This window comes from Nansenia antarctica (genome assembly GCF_963989245.1).
Source record: "Nansenia antarctica genome assembly, chromosome: 6".
In the NCBI taxonomy this organism is placed as follows: Eukaryota; Metazoa; Chordata; class Actinopteri; order Argentiniformes; family Microstomatidae; genus Nansenia; species Nansenia antarctica.
The window spans coordinates 45,949,147-45,970,112 of record NC_137676.1 but is presented as its reverse complement, the minus strand read 5'-3'; the positions used below and the strand labels follow the sequence as shown (position 1 = coordinate 45,970,112).

At 41.3% G+C, this 20,966-nt stretch overlaps 3 protein-coding genes across 3 annotated transcripts; all 3 read left to right on the top strand.

Annotated features, from left to right (window-relative positions):
• Positions 1-2,378: 2,378 nt before the first annotated feature.
• LOC308160602 (uncharacterized protein) lies at positions 2,379-3,323 on the top strand (the record flags this gene model as incomplete). The annotated part of the gene is made up of 1 exon (XM_080534546.1): positions 2,379-3,323. The coding sequence occupies one exon, from the start codon at positions 2,379-2,381 to the stop codon at positions 3,321-3,323; it is 945 nt and encodes a 314-aa protein (XP_080390672.1).
• A 5,035-nt stretch (positions 3,324-8,358) lies between these two features.
• Positions 8,359-9,381, top strand: LOC308160601 (uncharacterized protein; the record flags this gene model as incomplete). Its single annotated transcript, XM_080534545.1, has 1 exon — positions 8,359-9,381. The coding sequence occupies one exon, from the start codon at positions 8,359-8,361 to the stop codon at positions 9,379-9,381; it is 1,023 nt and encodes a 340-aa protein (XP_080390671.1).
• Positions 9,382-11,283: 1,902 nt separating this feature from the next.
• On the top strand, positions 11,284-20,709 carry tmem201 (transmembrane protein 201; the record flags this gene model as incomplete). Its single annotated transcript, XM_080533209.1, has 11 exons — positions 11,284-11,424; positions 11,906-12,026; positions 12,166-12,360; positions 12,479-12,658; positions 12,843-13,207; positions 13,655-13,858; positions 18,961-19,181; positions 19,410-19,472; positions 19,648-19,923; positions 20,129-20,260; positions 20,612-20,709. Exons 1-11 carry the CDS (start codon positions 11,315-11,317, stop codon positions 20,707-20,709), a joined length of 1,965 nt encoding a protein of 654 aa, XP_080389335.1. The 5' UTR covers positions 11,284-11,314.
• Positions 20,710-20,966: the final 257 nt, after the last annotated feature.

Sequence of the window (20,966 nt, the reverse complement as noted above, 5' to 3'; positions counted from 1 at the left end):
ACTACTTATTACTTAATAACATTTTGCATTTCAATAACATGTTAACAGAAGACACACCTAAATATGATTCTTCTCTTTAAAATACTGTATATAGTTTTGGGGTTTCCAGATAAATACTAACTTGTGTCATTCCGGCAACAACCTTTACAATTGCAGAGTAATGGTGTCTACCACGGGAACAGTGTCTACCACGGGAACTCTCTCCATACAAAAGTAACAAACTCAAGGACATCAAGCACAACCTTTTGATCTGATAATCCTTTGATCCTCACTCATCTTTCGAGACTGTGATTTAGAGAGGCTTAATTGGTGCGGGAACAGATTGGAACCACCTATGATGGGAGACAGCATAGAGAGGGAATTCAGTAGAATTCTGATCAAAATAATTATGCAAAGTTAATCACTTTTAGAATAGTTCCATCTACTCTAAGTCCTATATTCAATATCTGAGAAAAGTATCAAACACATTTTGGAATTTGAGTTACTGTAATTCATGTCAATGCATTGTTTTGTTGGTGTAAGCCACTACTTTCGATTTTGGCGCCTTTTCTGCATTCTTTTCTGGTCTCAGATGGCTTAGACTGCACAGATTGTGTTTTACCTGGCGCCTTGCTTCGGTCTCATGACATCAGTAGGTAAATCTAGCATGGGAAATGTTCTGAGCTCCGTTGAATAAAGCTACAGTATCTTTGAGAATGGCATCTAGAGATTGCAATCTGAGGGTATGGGCAATTTTACTGCATCTGTACCTTAGATTTTGTTGTCAAATAAACTATTCCAAGAGTAAAAGTAGTAGTAGTTCACTGTACAATGTAGCCTATTGGAAAACATATCTTTACTTTGGTCTGATTTTGGTTTGTTGTTCAATTTAAGATGTTTTCTATCTATAGCCATCAAAAGTAAGAGTGATCATAAGCTCTGACTCTGTCATTAAGGAACATAAGACAGTTTGAGTGTAATACAGTAGCCTTTACAGTGAGTTTGTTCACTCCTAGATATGTCTATTTTCCTGTCAGTCAGTTAGGGGAGACAGTCTGTCTCCTGAGAACAAGTGATCGTTATCTTCCGTCTCCCACAGGCCCGCTGTTCATGCCTCTCCCTGTATGTGGGTGGCACTTGGCCATGCTGCCATGGCCATGCTGCCTGCATGCAGTAGGCGCAGCATGTATTCCCTGTATCTTCCCAACGGCACTACTAGCATGTGTGTGTTTGTGTGTGTGTGTGTGTGGGTCAAAAGTGTCTGCATGCAAGTTATGGCATAACTGGAGAGGGCTATGTGTGGGTGAAAGGGAATTTCCTTGTTGCAACGGTGTCAGGTCATTACTGGTAATGCTGTCATCGCATTCATGATAGATCATCGGCATTTATGTCCATACAATAATATTCTCTACACAACATGCAGCTTTATAAAGCTGATAGCTTTATGATAAAAGATAGAGAATTGAGCAAAAAAATTATAACAAAAAGAATACTGTAGTAGGCTAACTAGTCAAATGTCTAGTTAGTAAAAAGACTCACACTATATCTAAAATATTGTGACCTTGTCTGGGAGGAGGGGGGAATAATTCAGAATAAAACGATGTTAAATAATTATTAGAATAAGTTAGGCTGCGATACATCGTCAGTCCACATATTTATTATTCAAAACTATGGAAAAGGGTGAAACTAGGTTTCAACGTTGTTGAGAATCACAACACAAACTTGCTAGTCAAGCCTAATACTGCAACGTAATGGATTGGACTGCTACCTAGTTAACTAGAACACTACTTTACATTGTTAGCAGGCTCACAAAACAAGCTGTGTTAGTTGACTAGCAATGTGTACATTTCTCGAAAGAAAAGTCAAAGCATTAGAACGTGTCACATTTTTTAACAATCAATTACTTAAATTAGCCTTTGATTATGTTCGGGCCCGCCATCTAGTGGCTAAAAAAATGTTTTGGCCCGAGGCCAAACCTAATTGCCGAACCCTGATGTAGACAGCAACACAGGACAGGTGTTGGGATAGTTTCACAGAGCATTTACATTTCATGCATTTCAAAGGGTTGTTATGTTTGTATTACCTGATGCAGACACAACACTCGTCTGGTGACCTGATGCAGACACAACACTCGTCTGGTGACCTGATGCAGACACAACACTCGTCTGGTGACCTCCTTTTCAACCTAAACAAAGAACTTCTGACCTGAAGAAATATAACAAACAGCGTGAGAAAAGGTTGTACCAGCCAGCCTCTAATGCACATCAGTGGAGTGGGAGGGTTTAAAAGCAGTAGCCAAACGTGCCTCTCACCTGTGAACACAACTGTCAAAAACGTTTTCTGGTGTGGTTGCCTCTACTGCAGTCATTTATCTGAACAAGACTTGAGTACATTTCAGAATGGACAACTTGCAGCAGGTCAAACAGGAGTTTTGTGATAAACGACAGTTGGAGATTTTGGACTTGTCTTCGGTTGTGGCCCAGCGGTGCACAGAGACAGACCCCCCCACCCCGGAGGAGACCCCCACCCCGGAGGATGCAGACGTCGAGGTGGGCACGGCCGGGGAAGACCACCCGGAGAAACCCCCCTACTCATACGTGGCCCTCATTGCCATGGCAATCAAGGAGAGCCCAGACCGGAGGCTAACCCTGAATGGGATTTATCAGTTCATCATCTCCAAATTTCCGTACTACGAGAGAAACAAGAAGCGATGGCAGAACAGCATTCGACACAACCTCAGTCTCAACGAGTGCTTCGTCAAAGTCCCCAGCGAAGGTGCAGGTGGAGGTGACACTGACAGGTCCACCAGGAATTTCTGGACGTTGGACCCTGCGTTTGAGGATATGTTCGAGAAGGGGAACTTCAGACGGCGGAGGAGGGTGCGGAGACCCTACATACCTCCACCAACAATGCCTTACTTAGCGAGGAACACCCGCATGGACTATGCGGAGCCCTTCTACCTGCAACAGACACAGGTCTACTTCCAGGCGCCTTTCGTCGGTAACCCCTGGACCCTGCAGACAAGCTCTTCACCCCAGGCGACCCCCTACAGCTACCCCCCGTCGCAACCGACGTACGGATACGCCGCGCGCCCCGTGTCCCCCAGCGGATACGCCAGCTCCCCGGTCACCTACTACCACAACCACAACCACAACTTCCACTCCGCCTACAGCGCTGCTTACCACCGGCACCCGTCCGTCCTGGTGCCGCACAGCGGATGGTCTCACGGTGGTATGACCCAGCCTATGAGCCCCAGCAGCGGCTCCGTGTCCACAGCCAGCAGCTACCCGCAGATCTCCTACGCCAGACAGCCAGACATGTCACCTGGCCACTCATTTGAGTAGAAATGTCGGTCTCAAATGGGCTTTGAATACAGTTTTCCCCCGAGTACCGCTTTATTTTGTTACAGGTATTACATACATTTTATATGATTGTTCTATTGCTTCTGCTTCTCTCTGCTCAATGTTGTTGTTTTTGAATCTCTGTCAGGCTAAGTATTGATTATTAAGACAGCCTGCTAATCAATCACCGTCTAGTTTTTAAATGATTGATTTGAACGGTCGTTGTTGTTGCCAAAGGGTAATAATTACTGTCAGACAGGAAATCAGACCTCATTTATTTTTTGTTGTATAATGTTACATGATGGTGTTGTTATTTATTTTACATTCTCTTTGTTTAATTATCAATTATTGAGCTGAGAAATATAAAGTTGTTCACCTTGAGGCATTTTGCTTTGGTGTAGTTCAAAGTTCCTTCAGTTATGAATGTACATTTTAAGGTGTTCTTTGTTTGTTTCAATAAATCTTATTTTTGCACGCAAACTTGATCTTTAATTGACCCAAACAAACTAGACTACTTTGATTAAGTGATTACAAGGTCGATATAATGGTCTGATACTGTGTAAATTCAAATCACACCATATAAGACACATTTGCTATTCTTCACATGCACTGAGCCAACATTTAGTGTCAATGGGCTATATTCGTTACTGGTGATATCGATAGGCAACTAAGACGATGTTTATTCACAATTCCATAGCATAGAATTATACATTCATTATTTACTGAGGTTATTCGTTGATAAAACAGCCGATTACTAACCTGAGGTACGCGAGTAGTACAATTATTAATTGTAATACTCGTTTATCCCAGAATAATCTGACCCCCAGTCTGCACTCCTGCAAATTCAGATCTTAACATCGTTCTTCCGTTGCATTATACTATAATTATTATTATTATTATTATTATTATTATTATTATTATTATTATTATTATTATTTTTAAATGGCCATGGGTGTTTTCCTTCAATGATAGACACAAGTAGGCCTAAACCCAATAAAACGCTCTATAAATAACAAGATTAGACCCCTGAGACATCCCTATGTTTAACAGTAACATGATATGTCTCTCACAGCCAATCTTCTTGTTCATCTTCTCGATTAATAATTGTGACAAACCAATTTAAAATTCTAGTATTGGATCAATCATGAAATGTGTGACGCTATACAGACAAAACCCTGTTTTATTTTGACTGGAAGGCCATGGCTTATGTCGCATTTGACCAACAAAAAGATGTCTTGATCCTTAATAACGCTGGGCTTAGCTAAGCGACCTCCACTTTAACGATGCATAGGTTGTTAAGAAAGGTGTGAGTTAGGAAATAGACTATGCCATGTAGCTAGCTTAGCCCAAAACAACTTTATATTATGCTTGTAAACCGTCATGAATATGCATTTGTTCACGCCTTGGACGGTGCTGATTGGCTCTCAATAATCAATATTCATGAAATGTGCCCTCTATCTTTGCTTTAACCAGAGATTGTGTAAAATTGGAAGATGGATGAGTGACTCGAAATCCAACAGGTGGTGTGCAGAGAGAGTGCAAGTAAGATATTTTAAATTGTGTAACAAATACGTTTACGAGGACAACGGATCTCGGCAAACAACATATGTGTGTAGCAGTCATTCTTCTTAAATAAAGTCCTAAAGTATCATAAGATCATCGACATACACACGTTTACAGTAGTGAACACCGAATGTTCAATGCCGTCTTATTGTCCACAGACAGAAATGGATACCGAGTGAGTCCTCTGGCTCCTTCTATCTCTGTGCTTCCACACACCCCACGTCATTTCAATGCAGTTCCGTTTCCGGTACCGGCAGGGAATGTATGTAAATCTACTTGTAGATCTGCTGATGTAGATCTACTTGAATGAATGAATGGTCTTTATTTTTTATTATTATTATTATTATTATTATTATTATTATTATTTTATATATATATAATACTTAGGGAATTCAATTTGTTAAATGTCATTCTAGAGAGGATTGACTACATCTATCACAGCTTTAGGAGAAGCAGTCTTAAATGTGTTTTCGTTTATCAATGCATGATGAACAGGGTAGAATTGATGAGAGATAACAACATTTACCACTTTGAAGTTGCTGATCTTCTTTGAGAACAACATGAGAAGTAAAGGTAAAAACATCAGTCAGATAATACTGTATACTTAGATACAATTGAATCATCTTTACACAATTGTGTATTAACCATGCAGGATATATGTACAAATAGCATAACTTTAGAGAGGAAGAAGAAATCAAATTGCTTACAATAAAATCAATAAACAAAAATAACGATTTGACAACAAATACTGATACAACTGCTGTTATTAATATGGAAAACTCACTGGGACATTTAAGAGAGATAAATGTTGCCTGTATCCTCTTAGTCTGTTGTAGAATAGCTTCCTGACAGCTCTACTGATTGCAAGTGTTGGTGAGATACTGTACCAAGCCCTTTTATGATCTTCTCATTGACCCGAGACAGGGCTGCCTTCTCCATTACCCCTACAGATCCCCACATCTCTAAAGGTTGTTACCCTCTGTCTCATATTTATTCCATGCATCTTAGGAATCCTTGAACACCTGATCTGACTTTACACACCAGTGGAGATCTGGTGTTTCGTTTTCTTACTACTTATTACTTAATAACATTTTGCATTTCAATAACATGTTAACAGAAGACACACCTAAATATGATTCTTCTCTTTAAAATACTGTATATAGTTTTGGGGTTTCCAGATAAATACTAACTTGTGTCATTCCGGCAACAACCTTTACAATTGCAGAGTAATGGTGTCTACCACGGGAACAGTGTCTACCACGGGAACTCTCTCCATACAAAAGTAACAAACTCAAGGACATCAAGCACAACCTTTTGATCTGATAATCCTTTGATCCTCACTCATCTTTCGAGACTGTGATTTAGAGAGGCTTAATTGGTGCGGGAACAGATTGGAACCACCTATGATGGGAGACAGCATAGAGAGGGAATTCAGTAGAATTCTGATCAAAATAATTATGCAAAGTTAATCACTTTTAGAATAGTTCCATCTACTCTAAGTCCTATATTCAATATCTGAGAAAAGTATCAAACACATTTTGGAATTTGAGTTACTGTAATTCATGTCAATGCATTGTTTTGTTGGTGTAAGCCACTACTTTCGATTTTGGCGCCTTTTCTGCATTCTTTTCTGGTCTCAGATGGCTTAGACTGCACAGATTGTGTTTTACCTGGCGCCTTGCTTCGGTCTCATGACATCAGTAGGTAAATCTAGCATGGGAAATGTTCTGAGCTCCGTTGAATAAAGCTACAGTATCTTTGAGAATGGCATCTAGAGATTGCAATCTGAGGGTATGGGCAATTTTACTGCATCTGTACCTTAGATTTTGTTGTCAAATAAACTATTCCAAGAGTAAAAGTAGTAGTAGTTCACTGTACAATGTAGCCTATTGGAAAACATATCTTTACTTTGGTCTGATTTTGGTTTGTTGTTCAATTTAAGATGTTTTCTATCTATAGCCATCAAAAGTAAGAGTGATCATAAGCTCTGACTCTGTCATTAAGGAACATAAGACAGTTTGAGTGTAATACAGTAGCCTTTACAGTGAGTTTGTTCACTCCTAGATATGTCTATTTTCCTGTCAGTCAGTTAGGGGAGACAGTCTGTCTCCTGAGAACAAGTGATCGTTATCTTCCGTCTCCCACAGGCCCGCTGTTCATGCCTCTCCCTGTATGTGGGTGGCACTTGGCCATGCTGCCATGGCCATGCTGCCTGCATGCAGTAGGCGCAGCATGTATTCCCTGTATCTTCCCAACGGCACTACTAGCATGTGTGTGTTTGTGTGTGTGTGTGTGTGGGTCAAAAGTGTCTGCATGCAAGTTATGGCATAACTGGAGAGGGCTATGTGTGGGTGAAAGGGAATTTCCTTGTTGCAACGGTGTCAGGTCATTACTGGTAATGCTGTCATCGCATTCATGATAGATCATCGGCATTTATGTCCATACAATAATATTCTCTACACAACATGCAGCTTTATAAAGCTGATAGCTTTATGATAAAAGATAGAGAATTGAGCAAAAAAATTATAACAAAAAGAATACTGTAGTAGGCTAACTAGTCAAATGTCTAGTTAGTAAAAAGACTCACACTATATCTAAAATATTGTGACCTTGTCTGGGAGGAGGGGGGAATAATTCAGAATAAAACGATGTTAAATAATTATTAGAATAAGTTAGGCTGCGATACATCGTCAGTCCACATATTTATTATTCAAAACTATGGAAAAGGGTGAAACTACGTTTCAACGTTGTTGAGAATCACAACACAAACTTGCTAGTCAAGCCTAATACTGCAACGTAATGGATTGGACTGCTACCTAGTTAACTAGAACACTACTTTACATTGTTAGCAGGCTCACAAAACAAGCTGTGTTAGTTGACTAGCAATGTGTACATTTCTCGAAAGAAAAGTCAAAGCATTAGAACGTGTCACATTTTTTAACAATCAATTACTTAAATTAGCCTTTGATTATGTTCGGGCCCGCCATCTAGTGGCTAAAAAAATGTTTTGGCCCGAGGCCAAACCTAATTGCCGAACCCTGATGTAGACAGCAACACAGGACAGGTGTTGGGATAGTTTCACAGAGCCCTTCAGCCCTTCCCAAAAAAAAAAAAAAAAAAAATTACATTTCATGCATTTCAAAGGGTTGTTATGTTTGTATTACCTGATGCAGACACAACACTCGTCTGGTGACCTGATGCAGACACAACACTCGTCTGGTGACCTGATGCAGACACAACACTCGTCTGGTGACCTCCTTTTCAACCTAAACAAAGAACTTCTGACCTGAAGAAATATAACAAACAGCGTGAGAAAAGGTTGTACCAGCCAGCCTCTAATGCACATCAGTGGAGTGGGAGGGTTTAAAAGCAGTAGCCAAACGTGCCTCTCACCTGTGAACACAACTGTCAAAAACGTTTTCTGGTGTGGTCGCCTCTACCGCAGTCATTTATCTGAACAAGACTTGATTTCAGAATGGACAACTTGCAGCAGGTCAAACAGGAGTTTTGTGATAAACGACAGTTGGAGATTTTGGACTTGTCTTCGGTTGTGGCCCAGCGGTGCACACAGACAGACAACTTGCAGCAGGTCAAACAGGAGTTTTGTGATAAAGGACAGTTGGAGATTTTGGACTTGTCTTCGGTTGTGGCCCAGCGGTGCACAGAGACAGACCCCCCCACCCCGGAGGAGACCCCCACCCCGGAGGATGCAGACGTCGAGGTGGGCACGGCCGGGGAAGACCACCCGGAGAAACCCCCCTACTCATACGTGGCCCTCATTGCCATGGCAATCAAGGAGAGCCCAGACCGGAGGCTAACCCTGAATGGGATTTATCAGTTCATCATCTCCAAATTTCCGTACTACGAGAGAAACAAGAAGGGGTGGCAGAACACCATTCGACACAACCTCAGTCTCAACGAGTGCTTCGTCAAAGTCCCCAATGAAGGTGCAGGGTCCACCAGGAATTTCTGGACGTTGGACCCTGCGTTTGAGGATATGTTCGAGAAGGGGAACTTCAGACGGCGGAGGAGGGTGCGGAGACCCTACATACCTCCACCAACAATGCCTTACTTAGCGAGGAACACCCGCATGGACTATGCGGAGCCCTGCTACCTGCAACAGACACAGGTCTACTTCCAGGCGCCTTTCGTCGGTAACCCCTGGACCCTGCAGACAAGCTCTTCACCCCAGGCGACCCCCTACAGCTACCCCCCGTCGCAACCGACGTACGGATACGCCGCGCGCCCCGTGTCCCCCAGCGGATACGCCAGCTCCCCGGTCACCTACTACCACAACCACAACCACAACTTCCACTCCGCCTACAGCGCTGCTTACCACCGGCACCCGTCCGTCCTGGTGCCGCACAGCGGATGGTCTCACGGTGGTATGACCCAGCCTATGAGCCCCAGCAGCGGCTCCGTGTCCACAGCCAGCAGCTACCCGCAGATCGTCTACGCCAGACAGCCAGACATGTCACCTGGCCACTCATTTGAGTAGAAATGTCGGTCTCAAATGGGCTTTGAATACAGTTTTCCCCCGAGTACCGCTTTATTTTGTTACAGGTATTACATACATTTTATATGATTGTTCTATTGCTTCTGCTTCTCTCTGCTCAATGTTGTTGTTTTTGAATCTCTGTCAGGCTAAGTATTGATTATTAAGACAGCCTGCTAATCAATCACCGTCTAGTTTTTAAATGATTGATTTGAACGGTCGTTGTTGTTGCCAAAGGGTAATAATTACTGTCAGACAGGAAATCAGACCTCATTTATTTTTTGTTGTATAATGTTACATGATGGTGTTGTTATTTATTTTACATTCTCTTTGTTTAATTATCAATTATTGAGCTGAGAAATATAAAGTTGTTCACCTTGAGGCATTTTGCTTTGGTGTAGTTCAAAGTTCCTTCAGTTATGAATGTACATTTTAAGGTGTTCTTTGTTTGTTTCAATAAATCTTATTTTTGCACGCAAACTTGATCTTTAATTGACCCAAACAAACTAGACTACTTTGATTAAGTGATTACAAGGGCGATATAATGGTCTGATACTGTGTAAATTCAAATCACACCATATAAGACACATTTGCTATTCTTCACATGCACTGAGCCAACATTTAGTGTCAATGGGCTATTCATTACTGGTGATATCGATAGGCAACTAAGACGATGTTTATTCACAATTCCATAGCATAGAATTATACATTCATTATTTACTGAGGTTATTCGTTGATAAAACAGCCGATTACTAACCTGAGGTACGCGAGTAGTACAATTATTAATTGTAATACTCGTTTATCCCAGAATAATCTGACCCCCAGTCTGCACTCCTGCAAATTCAGATCTTAACATCGTTCTTCCGTTGCATTATACTATAATTATTATTATTATTATTATTATTATTATTATTATTATTATTTTTAAATGGCCATGGGTGTTTTCCTTCAATGATAGACACAAGTAGGCCTAAACCCAATAAAACGCTCTATAAATAACAAGATTAGACCCCTGAGACATCCCTATGTTTAACAGTAACATGATATGTCTCACAGCCAATCTTCTTGTTCATCTTCTCGATTAATAATTGTGACAAACCAATTTAAAATTCTAGTATTGGATCAATCATGAAATGTGTGACGCTATACAGACAAAACCCTGTTTTATTTTGACTGGAAGGCCATGGCTTATGTCGCATTTGACCAACAAAAAGATGTCTTGATCCTTAATAACGCTGGGCTTAGCTAAGCGACCTCCACTTTAACGATGCATAGGTTGTTAAGAAAGGTGTGAGTTAGGAAATAGACTATGCCATGTAGCTAGCTTAGCCCAAAACAACTTTATATTATGCTTGTAAACCGTCATGAATATGCATTTATTCACGCCTTGGACGGTGCTGATTGGCTCTCAATAATCAATATTCATGAATGTGCCCTCTATCTTTGCTTTAACCAGAGATTGTGTATAATTGGAAGATGGATGAGTGACTCGAAATCCAACAGGTGGTGTGCAGAGAGAGTGCAAGTAAGATATTTTAAATTGTGTAACAAATACGTTTACGAGGACAACGGATCTCGGCAAACAACATATGTGTGTAGCAGTCATTCTTCTTAAATAAAGTCCTAAAGTATCATAAGATCATCGACATACACACGTTTACAGTAGTGAACAACGAATGTTCAATGCCGTCTTATTGTCCACAGACAGAAATGGATACCGAGTGAGTCCTCTGGCTCCTTCTATCTCTGTGCTTCCACACACCCCACGTCATTTCAATGCAGTTCCGTTTCCGGTACCGGCAGAGCGAGAACTCGGATTACAAAGAGGTCATAGTAGGATTTTTCCCGCGTGCGTGGGTCTCTGTAAATCTTTTGACTTAAGAAAACGCTACAAAAGACGGCTATGCTTTCATAACTTGGAAAACACAGGAAGGAAATGGAGGCCTTTAATCAGCTACTCGTGGAATATCCCCAATTCATGTATGGCGGAGTCGGGGCGACGGCTTTTGTCGCCGGGGGAGCTCTGATTTACAAAATTGCGACAAGGTATGCACCAACAGAACCATGCATGGCCTCCTGGGTTGTTAACCCGTAGGATTTGTCCCATCGCTATTTAATACAAGCGTTCTATGAAAATGACATGCATTAGCATTAACTACTTGTTATCTCTAGCTAGCTGATATGTTTCCCTCCGTGTGCCGAGTCAGCTATGCTAACAACAGCGCGAGCCGAGTGGCAGTGGCCCCTCGAATGTGTCACGAACATGTTAGCCAGAACACAGTACAAAGCCAGCTTCAGTGTCATTCATGGTGAATATATGTGAAGATTAGAGCAATGGTGTGTAGTGCTGCTGCATATACAATGTTTTGCAAATGCATCTATAATTCCAATGAATGCGTGGGTAGTGATCTAGCCTACATCAATTTTGGGAATTGACAGTTCACACACTGTGTGGAAAAAACCTATATCATTTTAGACTATCAATATCAAACTGCTTTCCTCTCAAATACCTCTCTTCATTCCACAGAAAAAAGCCCACACATGTTAATGTGAACTGCTGGTTCTGCGACCAGGACACCGTGGTGCCCTACGGTAATAGAAACTGCTGGGACTGCCCCAACTGTGAGCAGTACAATGGCTTTCAGGAGGTAAATGCCATACATTCAAACTGAATGAAATCCATACCGCCTTAATGGTCAACCTGGCGAATCATCTTCCTTCGACTTTATTGCACCGTCATCCACATTTTGAAATGAAATGTCTTCTACTCGTCTTGTTTGCTTCTAGAATGGGGATTACAACAAACCGATTCCAGCTCAACACATGGAACATCTGAACCATGGAGTATCAGCCAGCCTGCCTCTTCCTGAAACTCCCAAGACACTGCAATGGGTCAACTGTCAGATGCTACTGTGCAAGAAGTGCAACAACAACCAGACCATTAAGATCAAGCAGTTGGCCTCATTCATCCCAAGGGAGGACGTATGTATTATTGTTACTGTCTGATTTTGCATCAAACTGCAATGTTTGATCCAGTATTGTATTCAATGGAAGAAGAAGAAAAAAAAACACCATCTGTGTTTTTGTTTCCCTATCTTAGGAAAGCTATGATGAGGAGATTGAGGTGTACAAGCACCACTTGGAGCAGACCTACAAATTGTGCAGACCCTGCCAAACAGCTGTGGAGTACTACATCAAGCATCAGAACCGCCAGCTCCGCGCAGTGCTTTTCAATCATCAGCTCAGACGCAGTCGAGACTCAGACAAGGCCCTCATAAAGGTCAGTCCCAATGGAACCAAAGTAAATCTGCTGAAGACTATGACTACTACAGCAAGCATCTATTCTGTGCTTAGAAGTTACTTTAAATCATCATTATGATACCTGTGGCAACCTTTCATAAGGTAGCTAGGCATCTCATTAATGTAAGAAATCCAACCATGGTCTGTTCTGATTTTCTTTGCAGAGCTCGTATTCCTTCACCACACCTGTTGGGGTGATAGTCCTGCGTGTCCTAGCTTTTCTGACCTGTGCCTTCCTAGTTGCTGCGGCAGTCTATGGATCTGCAGACCAGCCTGGTCCCTCCACTGCCCCACAAACACTAAGCGGAGGGGTTATCCCACCAAAGCCTGCTCCATACAACGAGTCAGCCAACAAGAATGGCAGCATCGAGGCTGGTCAGATGTGGCAGGACCTGCTGGACCTGCTTCCAGAGGACGCCATAGAGAACGCAAAACTTGTTTGGCACTACGGAAGGAACCACCAGATGGTCGTTGCATCCATCGGCATGTTGACCTGTATCACTGGTGTTTACCTTGCAGGACCTGTGAGGTAATGCATCCTGACTTACATTCATTGTTTCAATTGAGAGATCCACGAATGGTGATGCCTCACAACCTTAAACATAGACAATGTGGCCTGTGGTGGTCCAGTGGTCTAGCACCGCAGTCTACAGTGCACACATTTGCCCATGTCGGCATGGGTTCGAATCCGGCCCATTCCCTGCTGACATGCCCTCTCTCCCTTCTTCTCCTTACTTTCCTGTCTGTCTTTACTATCTGTACAATAAAATGAGAAATATGAGTGGGAGTGCCCCACTCAGACAAAATAAGAACAATATCATAGACAATATTATCTAGTGATGATGAAAGTGAATTGTTTGGTGGCTTACAAAGGGCTTCTAAGTCATCATAAATGAATATACATGGTTTACTGTAAGTGCTAAAATAACATTTTAATGTTGCCTTGGTTATAAATACTATGTCCCTGTGTTTTCAGGTTGAGGCGAATCGATGCTGTGGCGTCTGTCCTCTGGTTCCTGGTCTTGTGCCTGTACCTGGTGGAGAGATACCTGAAAGCTGATGTCACAGGCTGGCTAGACATGGTCAAACTCAGCACCACCTCCTTATGCTGCCTGGTGGGCTTTGCCGCTGCTGTAGCAACACGCAGATCCATGGGACAGAGAAGAACGAGCGGTCGAAGGTCAGAATCTGAGCAGTGACACTTAAATGTGCCTTAAGACCCATCAAGTACACTAAGACCGACATGAGAGCATGTTTTGTATTTCACTAATACATCTTGCTCTCCCATAATTTCCCATCCTATCCTCTGCCTGACATTAACCTAATAATTAATGCAGTCAGTCAGTGGCTTTGGCTACCGATAGCTGATTTTTGAATTATCTTTTTGTTTGGTTAGGGTTAAGGATGTCATTTTAAACAACATTCCTGTCTAAACTACCTTGGGATTTGAGTGAAGAAGAAGAAGAGTGAATACATAAGTATCTTTTAACTGTAACCATAGTGAGTATTTAACACTGTTCCTCTTAGTTATGCAGACTAATTGTGCAAACTCCAGTTAGATATTCATTTAACCAATTCTGTATAAGAGCTATTGGTTAAAAAACTAACAAAAAAACTGTGCTCACTTTCCCACTACAACACCATCTCTGAAAACCTTATGAACAATATAACTGAAATAAAATGGGCACCTCTTCAAAAGATGCTTCAAATAAGGGGACCAGAGCCTCTCAGAATTATTCATAGGAATCGCGCTAAAAGCACAGTTATGATGCATTTATGCGTTTACAGTTCAGAATAGGTAGTGAGAGTGCTTAATCGAGCTACCTCACCAGTGTGGGCTTATTTGTCAAAGAGTCCTACGCATCAATGTGAGTGCTGCAAGTGTGATAGTTAGGAGAAGGCTGATGATCAGCCAGCACATCACAAAAAAAGCGCAAAGTTGTGATTACTCATGCAGAGAGCACAAAATACTTTTCCATGATGGGGTGACGACATCCCTAACAAGGTCGGTGACAAAGATTATGCCATCCCTATCCAACCATTATCTTTAAAGAGCTATGTGCCGTCCAATGTTTGTAAAAAAAAAAAAATGCTAATAATAATTTTCTCAAAATGTGTGTATACCCCATCGTCTCAATGCATCGATCAGTAACTCATCAACGAGTTAGGACATGTGACACGGTCTGGGCATTTTGGGCCGCAAGTAGACAACATGTTCTGACGCCGGCTGCTCACTGCGGGCAATTTGGGGTTCAGTGTCTTGCCCAAGGACACTTCGACATGTGGCCAGCCGGGACTCAAACCGCCGATCTGCCAACCTTGCTATCATTAGACGACAAAACAAGGTGTGTTAGTTAACTAGCGAGTGTGTCATTGATTTTCAACAACGCTGAAATGTATTTAAATTTTTCTAAATAAAAGTTTGAACATTAAATCGGATGCCGACTTGCAGACCAATTGACCAGACCAGTCACATATGAGGTCTCCTATACTCGCAGAGTAATGAGAATTTTTATGTCTAAAGAATCTTGATAACTTCATATTCATGTGTAAACGTAGGGCCAAATGTGTTACTGAATGTTCAGGCACTTAAGGTGTAGAAGCTGTTTCCTGCTCTGGCCACAAACTTTGCCAGAAAACTATTTGATTTTTGCTGTGCGATGAACGTTCCTCAAGATCTCAGATTTGATCATTCATCATGATGATTTTGACTCTCTAGCATAGATAAAATCATTAAGATAAAGTTGAAACTCTTTTCCCACCAATGCTAGTGCCTTGCATGTCAGTTGTACTGAGTTCATTAATGAGAAACATTGTGCGCCACGATTTCTCACTAATGATTGCAACCTAGCTCTTGTGTTACAACATTAACATTTTGCATCATTCATTACTTTGTTGTGCTAAAACATTTTGTATGGAAATTGTCAGTGACTCATGAAGGAACATTTGAATGAATGAATGAATGAATGGTCTTTATTGTCATTGCTACAGTACAGGTACCAAACAAGAAATTTAGGAGGGGTGGCTCCCCTGGTGCTAGGAAAGAAAGAAAAAACGTAAAAAAAAAAAACACTTTAAAAAAACACAAGAAGGGAAGGTAGTGTTTTAAACAATACTGCAAATGATGTTCCATCTTTTGCATTATTATTTGTTTGAAATGTCTGCTCTTACTATGGGATGATTTAAAAAATATTAGTTAGGCCTATATTTATTTGAATGGAAATACCATACCACCATTTCATTGTTTGGTAGTAGTAGTAGCAGGTCGCCGAATTAAAGGTGTCTGTGTTTAATTGCGGGCCCACAGACAGCCCCCATACATCAGCTGATCATTTAAAGGGGCGGCCGTCTGAGTAATGTGCATGTCACCCGCTGCTTTGTTTTATAAGAGCAGCAGCTATTACTCAGAGTGCTTTATAAAGACACTGTTAAACAGAGAGAGACAATACAGCCATTATTTAGGGAAAAATTAAGTGATACATTAACCGAACAGTAAAAAAAACAGTCGGTAGACTAATCGTTAAATTAGTCGTTAGAGTAATCGACTAACCAGAAAAAATAATCGCTAGATTAATCGTTAGAAAAATAGTCGTTTGGGACAGCCCTACTCACAACCTGAAAGATACAAGACACCTGTGTATAAAGAAAACATTTAGACAAGAACCCAAAAAGACAAGATATTGGTAATAGTCCTTGGCTTGTACTGTATTCCTCTGTTATGTAGCACGAGTGGTTGAGTAGTCTTGCCACACACATTTTGTCTCCTACACAATTTGAATATCTAGATTTAGAAGACATATGGAGATGTCTCTAGCCTGAGTCCTGACTTTTGCGTCCCATCTTTGCGTTGTTCTCATGACAAATCTAGAATCCAACTAGAAGCTGTTCATTTATATTTTAGACGGAATAGTAAGAACACTGTTATACCTCCACTTCGCTTGTTGCATTATTTTTTATATTGTACTCTAAAATCACCACATTTTAAGTATGTATGAAAACCAACTGACAGCTTTTAAGTCCCTCCCCAACCCTTCCAAGCATGCACTAATATTTACACTACATAATATACCTAATGTGTTTGTGTTTGATAGCTTTTGTTTTTGAGGGAAAGTAGTTAATTGGGAGTGATGCTACATATTTGTTATTAAGCATTTCTTTCTTTTAAGTGAAAGTTATTCTACTGAAATGGTAGCTGTGAAGAGTGACTATAGATTGTATTTTTAGGGTATCATTACAGCACCAACTTTTATTTTGCATGTTTGATATCTAATGTGTGTGTAATTAGACCATCATTTCTTTGTTTGTTTGTTTTTTTCAATGAAAATTCTGCAAAAATGTTAAAGGTAGACTCTGCGATATGACGTAGCCACCACAAAATAGGGGAGACTGTCGGCAGAGATGGTTAGTGTAAAGCAAGACAGTTCACTTTGACAATTCACTTTGTGCACTGACCGAATGGCTAGCCAATTAAACATCTTGCTTGGTTGAATCTGAAACATCTCTAAAGTCATCTAACTTCCTCTGGTGATGTCATACCATTTCGAGACTACCTTTAACATTGCTCTGACAACAATATGTTTGTCTGCACGTCCTCAATTAGAGTATGTAACTCATTTATGCTCTAGACCTATACCAAATGTATACATTTCACTGAAGCCAGTTCTAGTTCACTTTAGTATAGTTGCTCATTTTATATATATATATATGCCAGTATCTTTCTGATACAAACAGGATACTGACAGCTTTCTTGCCACCAACCTTTGTAAGTTCAAACCCATGAATGGTTACCAAGTGTCTATATAATGTTTTTCTATATAGCATAGGGATTACATGATAGTTACTTTTGGTTTATACTGAGTTTGTGAATGTAAGCACCTTTTAACAATGTTTTTGTGCCAATATGCATTTGTAGCTAACAGAATGTGATTGCTACTCTGTATTTATTGTAACAAATGAGTACCAGTTCGCTTGCAAATGTTTAAATATGTAGCAGAAACACAAGATTCAGCACCCTGAAGGACTATACAGAGCTTTCATGGTGCTCTCCATTTTAAAAGCTTATTAACATCAAATAAATAACTTATTTCCATCTTTGGTATATGTGCGGATTGGGGGTTTAGCAAAATATACATACAACATAAGCTTACATGTAATAATCATTTAGATCTACATTTTATTTTTTAAAGCATTGTGTTCCGTCCATTTTTTTTAAGACTCTCTGTTTGCCTTCGAAATGAAATGTTCTCTTTTGGGTACTGCATCTTGAATTAAGCTGGCTGTCAATACACTTCATATACTTGGACTATTTTGTAAACCCTTGTACAATTGATCGCTGTAATTCAAATGTAATAAATGACTGTGAAATAATATGCCTTTTTAAAAATGTCTTTGTTGTCAGAAAGCCGAAGTACAGTCCAGACTGTGATCCAACAATTGTACGCAAGATATTGAAAACCTAAAAAATACTTTTGGTACTGATGCAAGAAATGCACACCACTCAGTGAATACATTTCTCATACTGTACAAAGATATACAATATTGAGAGTAGTGCAATTTAGGAGGAGATTACTGTGGAGTGTCAATAAATGTGTGGTGTTCTCTGGAGTAAGGTCTTTGTGCATGGTGTGTTTCCACCAGTGCCTCTAGTACAACTGGTACAGTCAACTGTCTTATGTTTGTCCAACAGCTGTGACAGTCAATAGCACCCATTTAGCCTCTTCACAGTCCACTGTCTCCCATCTGTCATAATTGAGCTGCTGGCTAGTGTTGGTTTGACCTTGTTTGACCATTGTGCACACACTTGAAGGGCTGATTGAGGTATAACGAGTCACAGATTAGATAAAACAGGTTTTTACAGGTTTAAAAAAAGGTTGTCACTGATCTAACAAGGGTTTGATACCTTATGTCAAGAGAATTCTAAAACATTGATGCTAAATGCTTTTAGACTTTAATAGGTTGATTTAATGTTAATTACAAGGTGATACTGATAGTCTATCAGACTGTTAACATTGTACTGTACTGAACGCACCTGGTAACAATTGATTAATTATCATATACATTTTTCACATCACAAAAGTAATTCTCAATACAGCAAAGGCTACATTATCATTTCCAATAGTGGCTTCACCTAATCGCTGATTCAACTACTCATTAACACCTCTACCTGCACCAGTCACTCCTTAAACTCCTTTCTCTCCCGAAAAAGAGAACCCTATTACCAAAACATGATTCAGTTTATAAACTGCAGCCTTGTGAAGTTGTACTCTACCTCTTCTGTTGCAGGTACCTATCAGGCAGCTCACTGGACCCCCTCTACAGTGTCCAGGCCCACCTGGTCTCACCAATCTCCGCTGGCTCCTTTATCCCCACACCGCCCCCTAACCTTTCTCAGCTCATCAATCGACAGAAGAGTCCCAGAGAACGCAAAGCCTCACCCTCTTCTCTGCCTGGCCGCCTGAATCGAGCCTTGCATCTTGGCACCATTCCCTCCCTTGCCCGAACAGGTAAGGTGGCTGGCATCCCTGGTTGTCTCTGGACAGGTTATTGAGCATAGTATGATTGCCCCTTTATCTATGGGTTTTTGGTTATTCATTCATATCTTGACTTCTGTAGTTGGAATCTGAAACGTGGCTTCATAAGTTATCGGAAGCGAAATAGCAATGTATTTCTCTAAATGCTTTGAAATTAATGTTGTACATTTTTTTGAAATTTCACATATGTTAATCTTTCAGATTCAGGCTACCTGTTCAGTGGAAGCAGGCCACCTTCCCAATGCAAAGATTCCCCACCTTCAGGTAAAGTTGAGCAACGGTGAAATCTTAATCTAGAGTTTCTACAGTTTTCTGCTTCGCTTTTTCACTTACATTTGATATAATATTTTGAAATGTTCTAAGAACATTTAACATTCTAAGGTTACGCGAGTCTGGGCACATTTGAATTACGGTATGTCTACCTTTTCTTCTGGAGCAGACTATTTCTCCATGATGTCTGGGAGCCGCCCGTCATCCCCAGGGCCCTCCCCCACACCCTCAGTGGCGGGCTCTGTCACATCCAGCTCCAGCTCTGCCCGCCAGCGTCGTCCACTCATCAGCCCCGCCAGACTCAACATCAGTGGCCAGAAACTCCGTCTCTTTTCACCTGACACTGAGCGCCCACCCTCGGCTCCGCCCCACTTCCCAGCGGAGCCTGCCCCTTTCCACAGCAGAGCCTTTGTTCCAGACGTTTCCCCCTACCACAGTCACAATGGTGAATACTACTGTTACCTCTGTTTTGTTTTATGAACACACATGTCTCAAGTCAGTTACAACAATATACATTCATGGCAAATGGTTGAAGTATGCTTTTTATTCCGTTAACCTCTCCTAGATGGCCTACTTGATCAAAACAGTAAGGGTAATATAAGGGTGCATGTGTTTGACTAACGTCTGTGTCCACTGTGATGTGATTTCAGATCTCAGTTCCCTGTTGAAAGAGGGCAGTGTGATGGAGGAGGAGAGGAGGAGGGGCAGCTCCTCAGGCTCATCTGCCTGTCTGGTGGACACCACCACGGGAGGAGGGACGGACTGCACCCCTGGCTGGAAGGGTGAGTAGAACTCTGATAAGACATTGTATGGGCTGGGCTACCTGATGAAGATCACATAGTTGATAGACCAGACAATCTAATATTGTCATTATTCAATTGCTCTGGTTGGTCAAGGATGAGTATGATTGCCAAATGTTAAGTGGAAAAGTTCATACATTGTTTTATGCCTGTCAGGAGTCGCTGGCTGTCTCACAGTTGTTTGCAATTGGTGCGAAACTGCCCGATGTCGTTAGCTTTTGTTACGTGACTTATTTGGGATTAAATCACAATGCCATGCCAGACTGATATGCAGTACCTAGACATGCAGTAGATGTAGAGCTGACATACTTCTATCTGTGTTGTCATATGCAGGTCTCCTGGGTCGCTTTCTATGGCCAGGTATCCTTTTAGTGAGCCTGAGTGCCAACTTGTTCTTCGCCTCCCTCTACCTATACCGCAACTGGAGATGAGCCTCTGTGGCACGGCCATGATTGTCTCTTTCACCGGGTACCTGTTGAGAGCCCGGGTCCGTCATCCCTGTGGCATCACAAGACAGGGGTTCTCCAACAGCACTACAAGGAGAGTGTCTTTTCTGTGGGGTTTGCTGCTCAGCCAAATAAACTCATGCCGGCGCACAGGACTTCTATGCACAAATTTAAATTTGTCAGACAAAGGGAAAGCTACAAAATCCAGAATTCTGGAATTTGCAGTTGTGAATCAACGCAGA